The sequence below is a fragment of the Trichechus manatus genome, unplaced genomic scaffold, assembly GCF_000243295.1.
Source record: "Trichechus manatus latirostris isolate Lorelei unplaced genomic scaffold, TriManLat1.0 scaffold00010, whole genome shotgun sequence".
Lineage (NCBI taxonomy): Eukaryota > Metazoa > Chordata > Mammalia > Sirenia > Trichechidae > Trichechus > Trichechus manatus.
In genome coordinates, this window is record NW_004443946.1 from 26,012,685 (window position 1) to 26,029,309 (window position 16,625).

At 42.0% G+C, this 16,625-nt stretch overlaps 1 protein-coding gene across 5 annotated transcripts in view; it reads left to right on the plus strand.

The window, feature by feature from the left end:
* PSEN1 (presenilin 1) overlaps positions 1-5,757 on the plus strand; it is a 75,011-nt gene extending 69,254 nt beyond the window's left edge. For all 5 annotated transcript variants that reach the window (XM_023726352.1, XM_004371014.2, XM_023726353.1 and 2 more), the window contains 2 exons: positions 2,351-2,469; positions 3,890-5,757. In XM_023726352.1, coding sequence (XP_023582120.1) covers positions 2,351-2,469; positions 3,890-4,045 — 275 coding nt within the window. In that variant the 3' untranslated portion in view covers positions 4,046-5,757. The remainder of the gene's footprint in view (positions 1-2,350; positions 2,470-3,889) is intronic.
* Positions 5,758-16,625: the final 10,868 nt, after the last annotated feature.

Consider the following 16,625-nt stretch of genomic DNA (forward strand, 5'->3'; position numbering starts at 1 on the left):
TTGTTAGGTCATATGGTAAGTCTGGGGCCCTGGTGGCTCAGTGGTTAAGTGTTTGGCTGCTAACCAAAAGGTTGGCAGTTTGAATCCACCATCCACTCCTTGGAAACCCTGTGGAGCAGTTCTTCTCTGTCCTATAGGATCGTTATGAGTAGGAATTGACTCAGTGGCAATGGGTTTTTTCATCAAATTTATGGTAACTGTATGTTGAACTGTTTAAGTTGCTGCCAGATGGTTTTCCAACGTGGTTGTACCATTTTACATTCCCACCAGCAGTATATGGAGGTTCTGATTTCTCTACATTTTCAACAACACCTGCTATTATCTGTTTTTTTATAACCATCCTAGTGTAATATTGGTGTAAAGATAGGCATATAGATCAGTGGAACAGAAGAGTCCAGAAATAAACCATTACATATATGATCAATTGATATTTTTACAACAGTACAAAGATAATGGTATTCTTTTCAATACATGGTGCTCAGACAGTTTGTTGTTGTTGGCTGCGGTTGAGTCAGCCCCTGTGTCTTGGCAACCTTGTACATAATAGAACTGCCTGGTCCTGTGCCATCCTCATGATAGGTTGCAGATAGTACCGTTATAATCCATAGGGTTTTCATTGGCTGATTTTCAGCTGTAGATTGCCAGGCCTTTCTTCCTTGTCTTACTCTGGAAGCTCCACTGAACCCTTCAGCATCATAACAACGCACAAAACTCCACTGACAGCTAGGTCGTGGCTGCGCATGAGGTGCAATGGCCAGGAATCAAACCTGAGTCTCCTGCATGGAAGGTGAGGATTCTGTCACTGAACCACCAGTGCCTCATGCTTGGACAATTGGATATCTAGTATATGAAAGCATAAACTAAGGTCTCTACCTCACCCCATACACACCATCAAAAATTAATTCAAAATGACCATAAACCTAAATCCAAGTGGAAAACTATAAAACTTCTAGAAGGAAACATAGGAGAAAAATGTTCATAATCTTGGGTTGGGCAAAGAGTTCTTAGATATAGTTCTGAAAGCATGATTCATAAAAGAAAAAAATTAATAAATTGAACTTCATCAAAATTAAAAACTTTTTTACTTTAAAAGGTATTAAGAAAAGGGAAAGAAGTCACAGACTGAGAGAAAATATTTGCAAATCATATTGCAAGTCCTATTAAAGGACTTGTATTTAGGAAATAGAAAGAACTCTTACAGCTGAATAATAAGATAGACAACCCAATTTAAAAATGGGCAAAAGATTTGAATAGACATTTTGCCAAAGAAGAAATACAATGGCTAATAGTATTAATGAAAAGATGCTCAACTTCATTAGGGAAATGAGATACCACTACACATGTACCTGAATGGTATATTAAAAACAGACTGACAATACCAAGTTGTTGGTTAGGATGTGAAGAAACTGGAACTCTCATGAATTGCTGGTGGGAATGTAAACTGGTAACACCACTATGGAAAATAGTTAGACAGTTTCTTTCAAAGCTAAACCTGAACTTAACCATACAATCCAGCAATTCCAGTCTTAGGAATGTGCTCAAGGGAAATGAAAACTATGTCTACATGAGTGATCACAGCTATATTATTTATAGTAGCCAAAAACTGAAAACAACCCAAATATCCATTAACTGATAAATGGGTAAATAAAATGTGGTATATCCATAAATGGAAAACTGTTCAGCAATAAAAAGGGTTAAATTGCAGATACATGCAATATCATGAATTAACCGCAAAAACATTAAGTGAAGGAAGCCAGATGCAAAAGACGTCATATTAATATGAAATGCTTAGAAAAGGCAAATTTAGAGAGACTGAAAGTGGATCAGTGGTTGCCTAAGGCTAGGGGTGGGGAGTAACTGTAAATAATTACTCTTATTGGGGTGATGGAATTGTGATGGATTGTGATGATGGTTGCACAGCTCTGTAAGTGTAATACATTTATTGAATTGCACGCTTACAATGGGAGAATTTTATGAGGTAAATTATACCTCATATCAGTTTTATCTGTTTTTTAAAAATGGGAGATGATACCTATCTCTTAGGGGATCTTGTGAGATTTTGTAGCACAAGTGTCAGGTATAAAGTAGGCATTCAATAGGTGCCAATTAATTGTTGTTATTACTATTGATATATAACAGCAATATCTACTGTTAGACTACTGGGATACTTACTTCTATTGTAAAAAATAGAGACCAAGTTATAAGATACCCACTAAAGCCTAGTGTTGTATGGTATCATTTACTGACTTCTCATTCATTGCAGGGTGGAGTAGGGGAGTCATCTTTTGAAATTGTGAGATGATAGCAAAGATTGACAACCTTTTTTATATTTTTAATCTTTCCTCTTTAGGGGGAGTAAAACTTGGACTGGGAGATTTCATTTTCTATAGTGTTCTGGTTGGTAAAGCCTCAGCAACAGCGAGTGGAGACTGGAACACAACCATAGCTTGTTTTGTAGCCATATTAATTGTGAGTATACACGAATAAAAATGTGTCAGAATCCTAATCTCAAAACTCTGATTACTCTGTCCCTTTAAGGCAGTTCTGTTTTAGCCCCAGGTGAGCTGGGTGTTCCAGTCACCTGGGGGAGCTTTTTAACAACTCAGATAATTGGACTTTACTTGACTAGCTTTCCACTCTGGCCTTGCATTAGAATCACCTGGGCACTTATAAAACTATGAGCCCCGCCCCAGTGTATTCTTATTTATGTTTCCATTGTGTATTTTTAAAAAGTTCCCCAGGAAATTCTGGTAAGTACTTCTGATTAGGAACTACTGGGTCAAGCCCAACAGTCAAGCCCAACAGCCTAGATTCGTATGAAAACAGCTCTGCTAGAGAGCAGTCTTAGGGGTAAACACATCTTCTCTTAGGCCCTGGTCTTAGTTACTGAGGGTTTGGTTGTTGTTTTATGTTTAATGACACAACCTGTAGCATCCAGTGTTACTTTGAACAGCAAGTTATAGGTGAGAAAGGCTAACGCAATGCATGATCCTATAGAGATCTTCCTTATAGTGCCACAGCATGAACCCTGAGGCTTTCAAAACCATGATTGAAGTCAGTAATTCATAAAATATTTCTCATTGCTATTTTTACTAAAAATGTAATTATCTTTAACATATGTGACATATAGCATGTGAGTAAAGTTAGATGAGTGATGGAAGAGCTTCAATTATGCATTTATTTTATAGTTACATTTGTAATTTGTCATGCTATATAGCCAACTGGAATTTTCATGTATTTTATTTCCCTTTTGAGGTTAGCTTTCTGGATATGAAATTATTTATTGGTCTTGTATCTTTTAAGAAGAAAATTACTTCTTGATAAACTGAAGTAGGCTCAGTCCCCAGACTTTGTAGTCAGTGTCTCAGTAACTAGGGTAAAAAGTAAACTATACAACAGAGGCTCAGTGTTTACAAGAAAGCAGTATACTCTTCATAAACAAACCTTTGGTATCAGTTTGTTCTATGAGCATGTCTTTGTTAGACCCCACACAGCCTAAAGAATGCTCTTCCCTCTGGGATTTCAGTTAGCCAAACTGAAACCACAGAGGCCAACTAAATATTTTTAGATAGAAATTACTGTTTTTTTTCCAAAAATATTTTTACTTATTTTCAGACTCTATTCCTTGCCTACAATTAGGGGGTGAAATATTAACAATGTATATGCATAGTGAACTCTGTTGCACAGGAAAATAAACGGTGTTTCCCTTGTATTGGGAAGCTACGTTTGTTTTTAATGGCTCTCGTTACAGATTTAATGAAAGTATTTGTTCTGAAATTTATCCCAAAAGGGTGGTATTCAGTTAAAACCAAGGGTTGTGATTAACTTTGCACATACACTACTTCCACAGTTACATGTGCGTTTGTGTCTTTTCCCCTCTTCTCCACAGGGTTTGTGCCTTACATTATTGCTCCTCGCCATTTTCAAGAAAGCATTGCCGGCGCTTCCAATCTCTATCACCTTTGGGCTTGTTTTCTACTTTGCCACAGATTATCTTGTGCAGCCCTTTATGGACCAATTAGCATTCCATCAATTTTATATTTAGCATAGTTACAATTGGAATCTCATGGATTTTTCTCGTTTTGACTATAATAAAATCTGGGGAGGACGAAGGTGATTCTCCTGTGTCCACATCTAACAAACTCAAGATTCCCAGCTGGACTTTTTACAGCTTCCTTCCAAGTTTTCCTGGCCACCTGCAGTATTGGGCACTGAAAGGCAGGTGTCTACAGAAAATGGTTTTGAACATACTTCATCGTGGTAGACTGAGTCCCTCGGTGCAGAAACTGCCAGATCTGAGGGACAGAAACAAGGGAAGATGATGGGCCAAGAAGTTGCTGTGCTCCTACCAGCAGTTTAACCCTTGGTCACAGGTAGATTTTACCAACACTATGGACTCTCAGGACTACCATCACCAAGAGGTTACATGAAGTGGTTTAAACCAAACAGGACTCTTCATCTTAAACTACATCTTGAAAATCAGCCCAGTAATCCTGTATTAGTTGAATTCTGGACCTTTTCAGGAGCTACAGTGAGGAGAGCAGGCACCAGAGCAAAATGGAAAGATGGAAAGGGGTTCAAACTCTCGTTTTCAGTTTTTGCTATAGACTTGTCATTTTCAAATAAGATTTTTGTTCTTCCTTGAGTTACAACAGATGTGTAGGTTGATTTTGACAATTTATGTTCTCAAGCACTGAAACTCCATTGCCATCTATGGTTGCCATTTTTCCCAAAGCTTATTTGAGGTTGATTTATCCTCTGAGTCTCAACCTCAGGTTCCAAATTCAGTAATTTCTGGAAATAATCATCCTTAGGTAAATTCTAGATTTTCCACCAAGTTCCTCATTTTTAGACATGCTTGTAAGTTCATTTGACTCCAGATGTCGCCTCTGTTCCCCATCACTCCTTCACTCCCACCCACAAGCATTTCTCTTATACGGCGAATAAGACAGCTCTGTTGTAGCAGATGACCCAGTTATTCCATGATTTTACTCTGTGTGTGATGCAAAGAATGTGTTATGAATCAGTGCTGTCAGCCTTGCTGTCATAATTTCTCCAATAGCAAATAAGATGTGTGCCCAAAGACAGTAGAATTAAAGAAGAGTAAAATGGCTGGTGAAGCACTTTCTGTCCTGGCTCTTCTTTTTTAACTATAACCATTGTCTCTGACAGTAGGTCAGAATTAGAACTAATAGCCAAAAGCTGGTGGTTTATAAAGTTTATGAATCAGTCGTACCAGTACCAGTCGAACCAGTACAAAGCAAGAGTTTGGAGAAGCCATTATTTCCCTTGGCAAGCTGTGGGAGAACCTGGGGCCAGGAGGAGAAGCAGCAGCCAAAAGAAGGAAGAAGAGTCCTCCAGAGCCCCACAATGGGTGTTTTGTGGTTTCTCATGTACATTACCCTTTGTCTCAATGTACCTTTGTGTGAGATGGCACAGTGGAGGTACAGGCTGAAGTTACAGTGGAGTTCAGGCTCTGTACTGTTAGACAAAGCACAGAAACAGAGCTGTCGGCCTGTGTGCACATGACACTTCTCAGTGAAGCCTGCCGGGGTGCAACCCTGCTTTTACTGCAGAGAACCCTTAGCTGTGGTGGTCAGACTGTTAGCTTCCTTCTGTGGCTGAAGAAAGGCCAGGTTCTCCTTCTTTTGCCTGCTGCTTTTTCTTCCTGCCCATCATATGACCAAGTTTGGAGTATCTCCTTGGAGCTTGGAATATTTGTTTTCTGTCGTGAGATATTTCTGATAAGAAACTAAATTTAGAAGTTGTGTGCTGGTACTAACCTACTAACCTAAGTATAAGTAAAAACTCCCTCATATTAGGCAGTTGGGAACTGCAGGAAAAATAAGAGCTATGCAAAGAAAGAATGGGGCTTAGGGTGGTTGCTAGGTTCTCATCTCAATTTATTTATTAATTTTTATTAGCCCCTTTTCTCTAAGATTCTCTTCTCTTGCATACGTGGCAGCATGGCCATTATCCCCTAGAAAACGTACGTGGTTGAAACACTACAACAAAGCCACCTGAACACCAATTTGTGATTCCAAGAATTCTTGAGGGAGCCCTGATCTAGAATAGTTTATTTGTGCAAGGGTCCCCAATGTGTTATATCCTTCATGTGTGGGGTGTGTGAGATAGAGTATTTAAATTCAGTCTATCTACTATATGTTTTATGTGGAAAGATTGCAATAAATCTGTCACTTTCTGCCAATGAAGAGGACTTGAAGCACTTACTGATGAAGATCATCATACAGCCATCAGGATGAATTACACTTCAACATAAAGAAATACAAAAATCCCCCCAACTAGACCAATAAGCAACATCATGATAAACGAGGGAAAGATTCAAGTTGTCAAGGATTTCATTTTATTTGGATCCACAATCAACACCCATGGAAGCAGCGGTCAAGAAACTAGATGATGTGTATTGCATTGGGCAAATCTGCTGCAAAAGACCTCTTTAAAGTGTTAAGAAGCAAAGATGTCACTCTGACTGAAGTGTGCCTGACCCAAGCCATCATGTTTTCAGTCGCCTTGTATGCATGTGAAAGCTGGACAATGAATAAGGAAGACCGAAGAAGAACTGATGCCTTTGAATTATGGTGTTGGCAAAGAATACTGAATATATCATGGATTGCCAGAAGAACAAACAAATCTGTCTTGGAAGAAGTACATCCAGAATGCTCCTTAGAAGCAAGGATGACGAGACTTAGTCTCATATACTTTGGACATGCTATCAGGAGGGACCAGTCCCTGGAGAAGGACATCATGCTTGATGAAGTATAGAGGGTTAGTGAAAAAGAGGAAGACCCTCAAGGATATGACACATTGGCTGCAACAGTGGGTTCAAACATAGCAAGGATTGTGAGGATGGCACAGGACTGGGCAGTGTTTCGTTCTGTTGTATGTAGGGTTGCTGTGAGTCGGAACCGACTCAGTGGCACCTATCAACAACAATGAGCCACATCTCAGCCACATTTAAAACCACAGAGAGAGAACCCATTTAATGTCTAAATCACTGATCACAGCCACAGAACTTTAACATCAGACATTCTTTTTAGAATTAGTTCGGTAGTTCCTGAATTATCAAAATGCTAGCCTTCCACCGTGAAAAATAGATTGTCACCAGAGAAAACAGTAGCAGTTCCACAGAGGATGTGTCCTTATACGTAGGCAGAGGAGCTGCCTGGGAGCCGGGCCGACCAATGATAAAGCATGAGCAGCCGAGCTAACCTGCTTAATGAAACAAAAGACGACAGTAGGAAGGGAAGTGGCCACCGAGTGTCCCGATTTGACTGGCTTACAGAATAAAGAGTATTTTTATACAGAATGTGGCTACCAGCTAGCCTGTGGAAATACTATATTTGAAGGATTTGTAGAGTTTTTTCAGAGAAGAAGTAGTCCCTTTCCTGTTTTTGAGTCTCACTAGGTTAGTGTGTGATTCAGGGTCACAGCTCTCACTGTAAATGACTACGTTTCTCAATCAGGAAGAAATGGAGAGAGGGAAGCTTTCTAAGCAACTTGGAAGAAAACAGTCATAAGTAGCAGTTGATTGATGTCACTACAGAAGCAACAAAACAACTAAAGATGGATGTTTTTACTTTCAATTCTCGGATCTCCATTTTTTAAAGTGTCCTGATCTTAAGGATCCCTCTTTTGTAGTAGATACCGATAAAAAAATAATATGTTTACTGCTTGGCCTTTACTTGGCCTCAGCAACTTGCCACGTGCAATCTTGATCATAATTTGCAGAATGTGAAGCAGAAGTTAAGCAACCAAATGAGGTCTTACAGGATCCTTTAGCAGTCATCAAAAGGAGGCCTCTGATCCCTGACTCCCAGTGCTGAGCTTTGCATATTAGACCATTCCTGATCTAACCCTGGAAGGAAAGGAGCTCGGAACCCACTAGTGTTGTAGGGTAAAACCATCACAAAGTCTAGTGAAGCAAAAAGAAAGCTTTATTCGACATATATTCAAAAGGACAAAAATGGGAAGCGGACAAGCATGCTGCCAGAGCTAGAATGTCTGCCTGAATCCAAGGAAATAGAACAGACAAATGTGGAAAAATGGAGAAGCATGCTGCTAGAGCCATGTCTGCCCTAGTTCAAAGAATATTACAGAGTAGGCAAGAATGGGAAAACGGACAAGCATGCTGCCACAGCCATGTCTGCCCGAGTCCAAAAACCATTACAGAGTCATCAGTATATATTAACATTACAAATGGGCAAAACCACTGGAAGCTTAGCTTTTCACAGATTGGCTAGAAACTGTGATCCTACATTTTGAATAGTCTTTCTTAACAGTCATTGGTACAGGTTCCAGTAATGACAGGAAGGTCATCATTGGTCCAACAAATTTCTATTCACTAAATGCTCATAGAAAAAGATAAAGAGTAAAAGTCTTTTGTGTTCTGTTTGTATTTATGTGAAAGTTTCCCTAAAAGATATTTTCCAAGAGTATCTTAGCTATTGTCTTTATACTTCAGGGCCCAGTTGATGCGTCCTGGTGAGTCCTTGTGAGCCCAGCTCCAGCTGGGTCACATTCTCTCTGCTCAAGGAGAGGGAATAAATGATTCTAATATTATTTCCTAAATCACTAGGAAAAGATTAGTGTCTTGTATGTTCTTGGCATGGTGCTGGCATGGAATCTAAGGATACAAAGATGAGTAAGATACATCCTCGGAGTACAGCTGTAATCTCTTTATTTTCTGGCATATCACATTTTTAACTTCTCTGAAATGTTGGGTCCCTGTCAGTTACCACTTTTCACCATTATTGAAGGCTCCACTGCCATGGCACAGTCTGTTCTGACAACTGCAGCATCTGTAGGCATTGTGAATAGTTTCATTCCACAGAGGAGGTGGTGGACTTAGAAAACTGATGTTAAAAGGTGACTTGATTCTTTGAGAACCAGTCCTCTGGTAAAGTACTCCTTTTTCTCAGTCATTTTTTGCTAAATCTCAGAATCATCTGGATGTCATCATCTGAATAGTTTTTTTATCTGGTAGGAAACGCCTCTGCAAGATCAAGATTGCAGTTTAGGCGGCCACAAGCAAACATAGCCTAGTTGGGCACTTTAAACCTCAGATTTATGTATTAAAAAGCAGCCTGGTGCTGAAATGAACCCCTCCTCAGATGTCAAAGCCGTTTCCCAGGTGCCTCAGCAGCAGTGTACTTCTAGCTGGATGTGGCAACATTGCCACTAGAGAGGAGCTGGACCCACCCTGGACCCTGGAATGTGTTGCTAGCACTTCTGGTTGGTCTGTGTAGTAGGAAAAGCTTCCCAGAAAGCAATTTTCCTTTTGAAATAATTGTTGAAACTAGGCAACTTCAAAATCAGCTGTTTAGCGAGTACAGGGTTGTCTTGGTTTATGGTGCAATTGGAGGTGCTAGAATGGGGCCTTCAGTGGGATCATTCACTCGTGTTCATTGTCTTCTACAGACACTGCTTTGTACATAATTCAGACTGCGAATACACCTTTTTTTAAATACCTTTCAAACTCTCGGTAAGATATAATTTTGATAGATGATTGCAGATTTTCCTGTACTTTTCAAATTAATAAAGACTGCATGAATCCAGCTGTGCTAGTTTTCTTACATAAAAGTATTAAAATGTGTAACTCTGAGAACTGCTCAGAAATTATCAGAGAAAGTTTAGAAACACAAATGCATTTCTGTCCTTCGCTTAGAATAAAATGGTGTGAGTTACAGCAGGCCATGCCTCTGAAGGGTGCAATATTAAATCTGTTTATAAAAAACCTCAAAACAACGATCCTTAATACTTAGTTTCTGAGAAATATTTTTTCTAGAAACTTTAACTCATATTAATGTAAAGACTCAAAACAAGTTATAAACTTAGAGGACGTGTATGTTACAGTAACGCAGATACTTCATGTGCTAGAGGATTACCTTAAAATATGATGTAGGTCACACTAATGGAAAAAAGCAACACTACTTTTAGTGACCTGGTAGGGCATAGAATCTCTTAATCACTCTACTCCCAAACTTTGACAAACTTTGTTTCTATGTTGGGAAGGATTGGTCAGGTACAAGTTTGTGGGGGGGAAAAACCAGAGTTGGCCATTGTCTTCAGAAGGGGCAGATAGGAAAAGGATGAGTTCCTGGCCACACTGACTAAGGGGGAGCAGCGGGAGGTGTTCATCCCCTCCTTTGGGATTTGGAAGCATTGTTATTTCATGAATCTTGCAGGCAGTATCACTATAGTCTGCCACAAAAGCATCTTGATTTGCCCACATCAACTGGGAGAGGTTTCTGATTTTCAGGGCCTGGACAATTGTGCTCTTGAGAATGAGGAACGTGCTTGAGAAGCAGGAGGAGTAAGGCTGGATTTCCTGCATCACTGAGTAAGTACAGTTTTCTGTCAGCCCAGCTCACCACTCTGCTGTAGACTCGTCTGTGCACTGTGTGGGGGGACAGAGAGAGACCCTGTCCGCCAGTAGCTTAGGATGTGGTTAAAAGTGAAATGACAAACATACGTCAGTACAAGCAAGTACTATGTTGGCTTAACATCAGTAGAATGGAAATGGCAAAGTAAAGGAAGATCCGTGAAAAATAAGGAGAAGGGGGAGGGAGTTAAGATTAAAGTTTTCTCCAGAAACAAAGTGCTGAACTGAGTCTTAAAAGAAGGGAAGAACCTGAATTGACTAGAAGGCAAAGAATACACACAAAAGGAAAATCAGAAAGGAAGAAGTGCGTGGGAGACCCCAAAGTCATTGGGTTTTGAATAAATGTTGGTGGCTTTATTCAGAGGAAAACCCAATTAGCTAACCATATCTGTTTATTTCCTTAGAATATACCTCCTTCATTAAATGGCTTGTAAAAACCATGAAGGATGATGACCTAACCCGCCACAGGGGCCTTTTAACACCTGAAGTCTTGTGTGCTTGACAAAAGACGTTCTCTTCCCAGGCTGGCTGTCTATGCCTGGTATACCATGCCCTCTAACAGGGATAGGGGGAGGCCTCAGGAGAAGACTTGGAGGCCTGATTCTTGGAAGAAGAGGTGACGTACCTCTTACTGTTGAATGTCATTGAGTTGATTCTGACTCAGTGACCCTATGTGACAGAGTAGAACTACCCCACCCATGTGTTTCTAAGCTGTAATCTTTACAAAAGCAGATCTCCAGGACTTTTTTTCTAAAATTATTTTAATTATGTAGTATTTGATGTAGTGTATGTAACCTAACATCAATTTCTCATGCAAAAGAGGAAGGATTTAATTACCCTTTTACCCATAGCGTATGTCTTTGAGTTTTGCGATTCTTGACAAGTGTTGTTACCCAACAGAATGCAGAAATTATCGAACAGTAGCATTCGTATCACACACAAGTAAAATTTTGCTGAAGATCATTCAAAAGCAGTTGCAGCAGTACATCAATGGAACTGCCAGAAATTCAGAAGAGGGCATGAAACAAGGGATATCATTGCTGATGTCAAATAGATCATGGCTGAAAGCAGAGAATACCAGAAAGATGTTTACCTGTGTTTTACTGACTATGCAAAGGTATTCGACTGTGGACCATAACAAATTATGGATAATATTGCAAAGAATGGGAATTCCAGAACACTTAATTGTGCTCAGGAGGAACCTGTAGTTAGACCAAGAGGTAGTCGTTAGAACAGAACAAGGGGGTACAGGGTGGTTTAAAGTCAGTAAAGGTGTGTGTCAGGGTTGTATCCTTTCATCACACTTATTCAATCTGTATGCTGAGCAAATAATCTGAGAAGCTGGACTATATGAAGAAGAATGTGGCATCAGGATTGGGGGAGGACTCATTAACAACCTGCAGTATGTGGATGACGCAGCTTTGCTTGCCGAAAGTGAAGATGACTTGAAGCACTTACTGATGAAGATCAAAGACCACAGCCTTCAGTATGGATTACACCTCAACATAAAGAAAACAAAAATTCTCACCTCTGGACCAATAAGGACCATCATGATAAATGCAGAAAAGATTGAAGTTTCATTTTATTTGGATCCACAATCAACACCCACGGAAGCAGCAGTCAAGAAATCAAACGACGAATTGCATTGGGCAAATCTACTGCAAAAGACCTCTTTAGAGTGTTAAAAAGCAAAGATGTCACTTTAAGGACTAAGGTGCACCTGACCCAAGCCATGGTGTTTTCAATCACCTTATATGCATGCAAAAGCTGGACAGTGAATAAGGAAGACTGAAGAAGAGTTGATGCCTTTGAATTATGGTATTGGCAAAGAATAGTGAATATACCATGGACTGCCAGAAGAACAAACAAATCTGTCTTGTAAGAAGTACAGCCAGAATGTTTCTTAGAAGCGAGGATGATGAGACTTCATCTCATATACTTTGGACATGTTATCAGGAGGGACTAGTCCCTGGAGAAGGACATCATGCTTGGTAGAGTAGATGGTCCTTGAAAAAGAGGAAGACCCTTAAGGAGATGGACTGACACAGTGGCTGCAACAATGGGCTCAAGCATAACAACGATTGTGAGAATGGGGCAGGACTGGGCAATGTTTCATTCTGTTGTACATAGGGTCGCTATGAGTAGGAACCGACTGGACAGCACCTAACAATAGCAACAACGTGAGAATTTAAGCGAGTCCTTTGAAGACTAGCGCATCTCCGTACAGTGTCTGTCACCATGATGGACACGTTAGGCTCTCAAACTGAGGAGAAATTTTTGGGCCTTTATCCTGCACCCAGATTTTCAAATACTTTGCCCACCATGAAACTGATTTATTAATAATTTGTTTTTCTGTTTTCTAATCAGCTTAACCTACATTTTCCATAAAATCAGGATCACAGTTGTTTAATGAGATGACTAGGGTTTTAACTCGCGTGGGCCAGATAGATATGAATGTGTGATTTCTTCAAGTTCTGAAATGTTGAAAATGCCTCTGCCATCCAGGGCCTCATTACCTGATAAGCAAAGTACTGAATGGGCCCAATTGTGCCTTCCCACCAATCTGCACTGCACAGTTTCACCTGTCCCCCACCACATCAAGAAGGTGAAACCCATGTGAAGTTGCTCACCACAGATCAGCAACTAAATACAAGTAAAGCCCCTGTGCTGCCTTGCTCAATGCAAGCCAGTGTATACCGTGTTTACAGGTTAGGTCGCCCCTGGCGGTGTCCTCCACCTCGCGAGGTTTGCGCCGGAAGCCGTGATTTCAGGTCTTCTAGCCCAGCCAATCGTCCCTTCCCCTCCCAGTTCAGGGATCTTCTAATAGTCCTGCCACAGGGACATCCAGTTTGCTTGAAAACTTCCTCAGGCTTGGGGACTGTAAAAGGGAAGGGACTTTATATCTTGGGCATCTGCGCAGTGCCCAGCACTGTCTGATGATGCAGGGTTGGATGCAGTCCAGTGAGAGAGCGTCTGCCTTCACTTTGATTTCTTGCGTGTCTGTGCCCTGTGGGGCCAGGCTAGGAGAACTGGGACGGTCCTGTGGCTCTCGGGTTAGTTCAGTGGGCATTCAGAACCTAATTGCAGGGGTGTTTTTTCAGGGCAGACAGCCCTGGTGGCGCAGTGGTTAAGTGTTCCGCTACTAATTGAAAGGTTGGCATTTGGAAACCACCAGCTGCTCCACTGTGAAAAAATGTGGCAATCTGCTTCCATAAAGATTTACAGCCTTGGAAACGCTATGCGGCAGTTCTACTCTGCCCTGTAGGGTCACTATGAGTCAGGATCGACTAGACGGCAACAGGTTTGGTTGGTTGATCTGTTCAGTGCCCTCAGCCTTTGTGGGAACCTGACGGTGAAGACTGAGTGTGCAGTGATGGCCCAGCCCACAGCACTGCCATGTAGGAACCCAGCCCTCGTGGCCCTGTTGTGTCAGGTTGTAGAAATGGCACAAGAGCTGCCCTTTCTAGGGAAGAGTCAGGGGCCTGTGCCCTGTCCTGCCCCTGTCCACATGTGGCAAGGCATCCTTTGGGGGAGCACTGTTTTCCCAACTGGCAAGGATCCGAATTCCCCTCTTGGGCTATAGGTAGGTTCATGAGTGATTTAGAAGACAAGTTATATGTGAATATGCAAATGTCATTACAGATACGTAATGATGCTTCAGATTCATCAAGGCTCTCCAAACATTTGATAATTGTTGAATGAATTGGTGTTTGTTTTTAAGTCAAATACACTTGGTAAACATTCTTGTGAAGCAAGGTGAGTGATCTTACCCACCAAAGAAAAGCTGAAAACAAGCAGAGAGACCCCATTCAAGTCACACGTGGAGTTGATGTTCGACCAGGCTGGGCTGACGTGGAGCCAGCAGGCGGTGACCTGGCCCCTGTGTGACTGGAAGTTCTGCCAGTGTCTTCATGGCAGTGCCCCGGCTTTCTAGGGGCGGGGAGGAGGGCGAGGCCTTGACGCCCCTCCGAGGGCCTCCTGCCCCTGGGGCTAGAGACGAGTCTGGGCCCCATCTCACCTCGGGAACTCCGCCAGCCCAGATGTTTCCTGCAGCCCCTCCCTTGGCTCGCCCTGCCACTCCTGCCCATCTCCAACGCATTTTTCTTGCGTTCCAAGCCCCTTCCTGGCCAGACTCTGTCGCCCCTGGATTCTGCCTCAGTCTGGGAAGGGGCGGCAGACCTGATTTTTCCCATCACAACTTCTTTATTCCCCACTTGTCTCCCCCCACCTGTCCCAAACACACTCCTTTGTCATTCTCAGAGCGACACTGAGCCTTTGTCCGCAAACTGGCTCTGGACAGGGAGGCTGGCTGAGGAGAATGCCCTGTTCACGCTGACGCCTCTGAGCCAGATGAGGTAGACAATGTTGCCAAATGCACACAAACCCTGGGGGGTGCCTCCCGGCTGACCCCCCAGCCAGCCAAATCTTCTTGTGGGCTTCCTGCCTCCCCCTCCTCCCCAGAGGTATGTGGATGAGGGGGCCTGAATATAAGAGGGAGCAGAGTGAGCCTTATTTATCAGGCCTATCTAGTACCCAGGTGGGCCCCCAGAGTTACTCAAATATTTGGTGACTATGGGGTGAATTAGGGGTCTGCAGAGGGGATTTCCGTGCAGAATGATGTAAACAGCACGTGTGGGGGAATATGTTTTTAAAAAAGAACAAACATTAACTAATTTTGTACTTGTTTACAAGGCTGCGCTGGAGAGTGCGGAGCCCGAGGTGAATGGACCTTATCCTCTTAAGGGACACATTATTTATAAACAGGTGGTCAGGGTTGAATCCAAACAGGATTCTTCCCCCAGAGCATGTTTGTGACATCTTGAGAAATGTATGGATTTGTCTTGGGTCAATGTCACCACATTGAATGCCGGAGGAATAGTACTTCTATCTTGTTGTTGTCAGCTGCCAATGAGTGGGCCCCCAACTCCCATGAACAACAGAATTGGACCGTGGGGCTCCACAGGGTTTTCATTGGGTGAGTTTTCAGAAGTAGATTTCTAGCCTTTCTTCTTAGTCTGTCTTAGTATGGAAGCTCTGCTGAGACCTTTTACTTGTCCCATAAAACCAATATTTATTGCACATTTACTGTTAATATGCCCCCAGACACTCTAAGCCCATCACAAGCATTATTTGATGTGATCTTCATGCCATCCTATGAGGGAGCCCTATTGTCCCCATTTTACATGTGAGCAAACAGAAGGTTAGTGCTTAACCTTTTGCACTAACCAGGGAGCCATTGTCACATAAGAGCTATAAAAATAAAGAGCATAAACCTAGTTGTATGTCCATTTCCCGTTCTCATTGCCATTGAGTCGATTCTGACTCATAGTGACTCTATAGTTGTATGTCTGTACATCCTTTTTTTTTTTAATGGAGATTTTGCTACCCTTTCTCCCATATCGTGTGTCTTAGTCATCTAGTGCTGCTTTAACAGAAATACCACAAGTGGATAGCTTCAGCAAAGAAATTAATCTCTCACAGGCTAGTAGTCTACAAGTCCAAATTCAGGCCATCAGCTCCAGGGGAAGGCCTTCTCTCTCTTATCATCAGTCTTCCCCTGGACTAGGAGCTTCTCTGTGCAGGCACCTCGGGTCCAAAGGACGGGCTCTGCTCCCGGCACTGCTTTCTTTGTGGTAGGAGGGCGCCCAACTCTCCATTTGCGAGAGATAAAAGGTGGTGCAGGCCACACCCTAGGGAATCTCCCTTTACATTGAATAGTGATGTGACCTAGTAAGGATGGTGTTACATTCCCACCCTAATCCTCTTTAACGTAAAATTACAATCACAAAATGGAGGACAACCACACAACACTGGGAATCATGGCTTAGCCAAATTGATACACATATTTTTGGGGGACACAATTCAATCCATGACATCGTGTTAGAATAAAACAACAGTGACCACTGACAAACTATTACATCTTTCATAATACAGACATAACTGGTAACAAATAACAACATGTATGTTGTTGTTAGGTGCCATCGAGTCTGTTCCGATGTACAACAGAATGAAACACTGCCCAGTCCTGCACCATCCTCACAATCGTTGTTATGCTTGAGCCCATTGTTGTGGCCACCATGTCAATCCATCTCATTGAGGGTCTCGCTCTTATTTGCTGACCCTCTACCAAGCATGATGCCCTTCTTCAGGGACTGATCCCTACTGATAACATTTTTGTCTTAGGCTGGGTTCTCTAGAGAAGCAAAACCAGTAAAGCGTATAA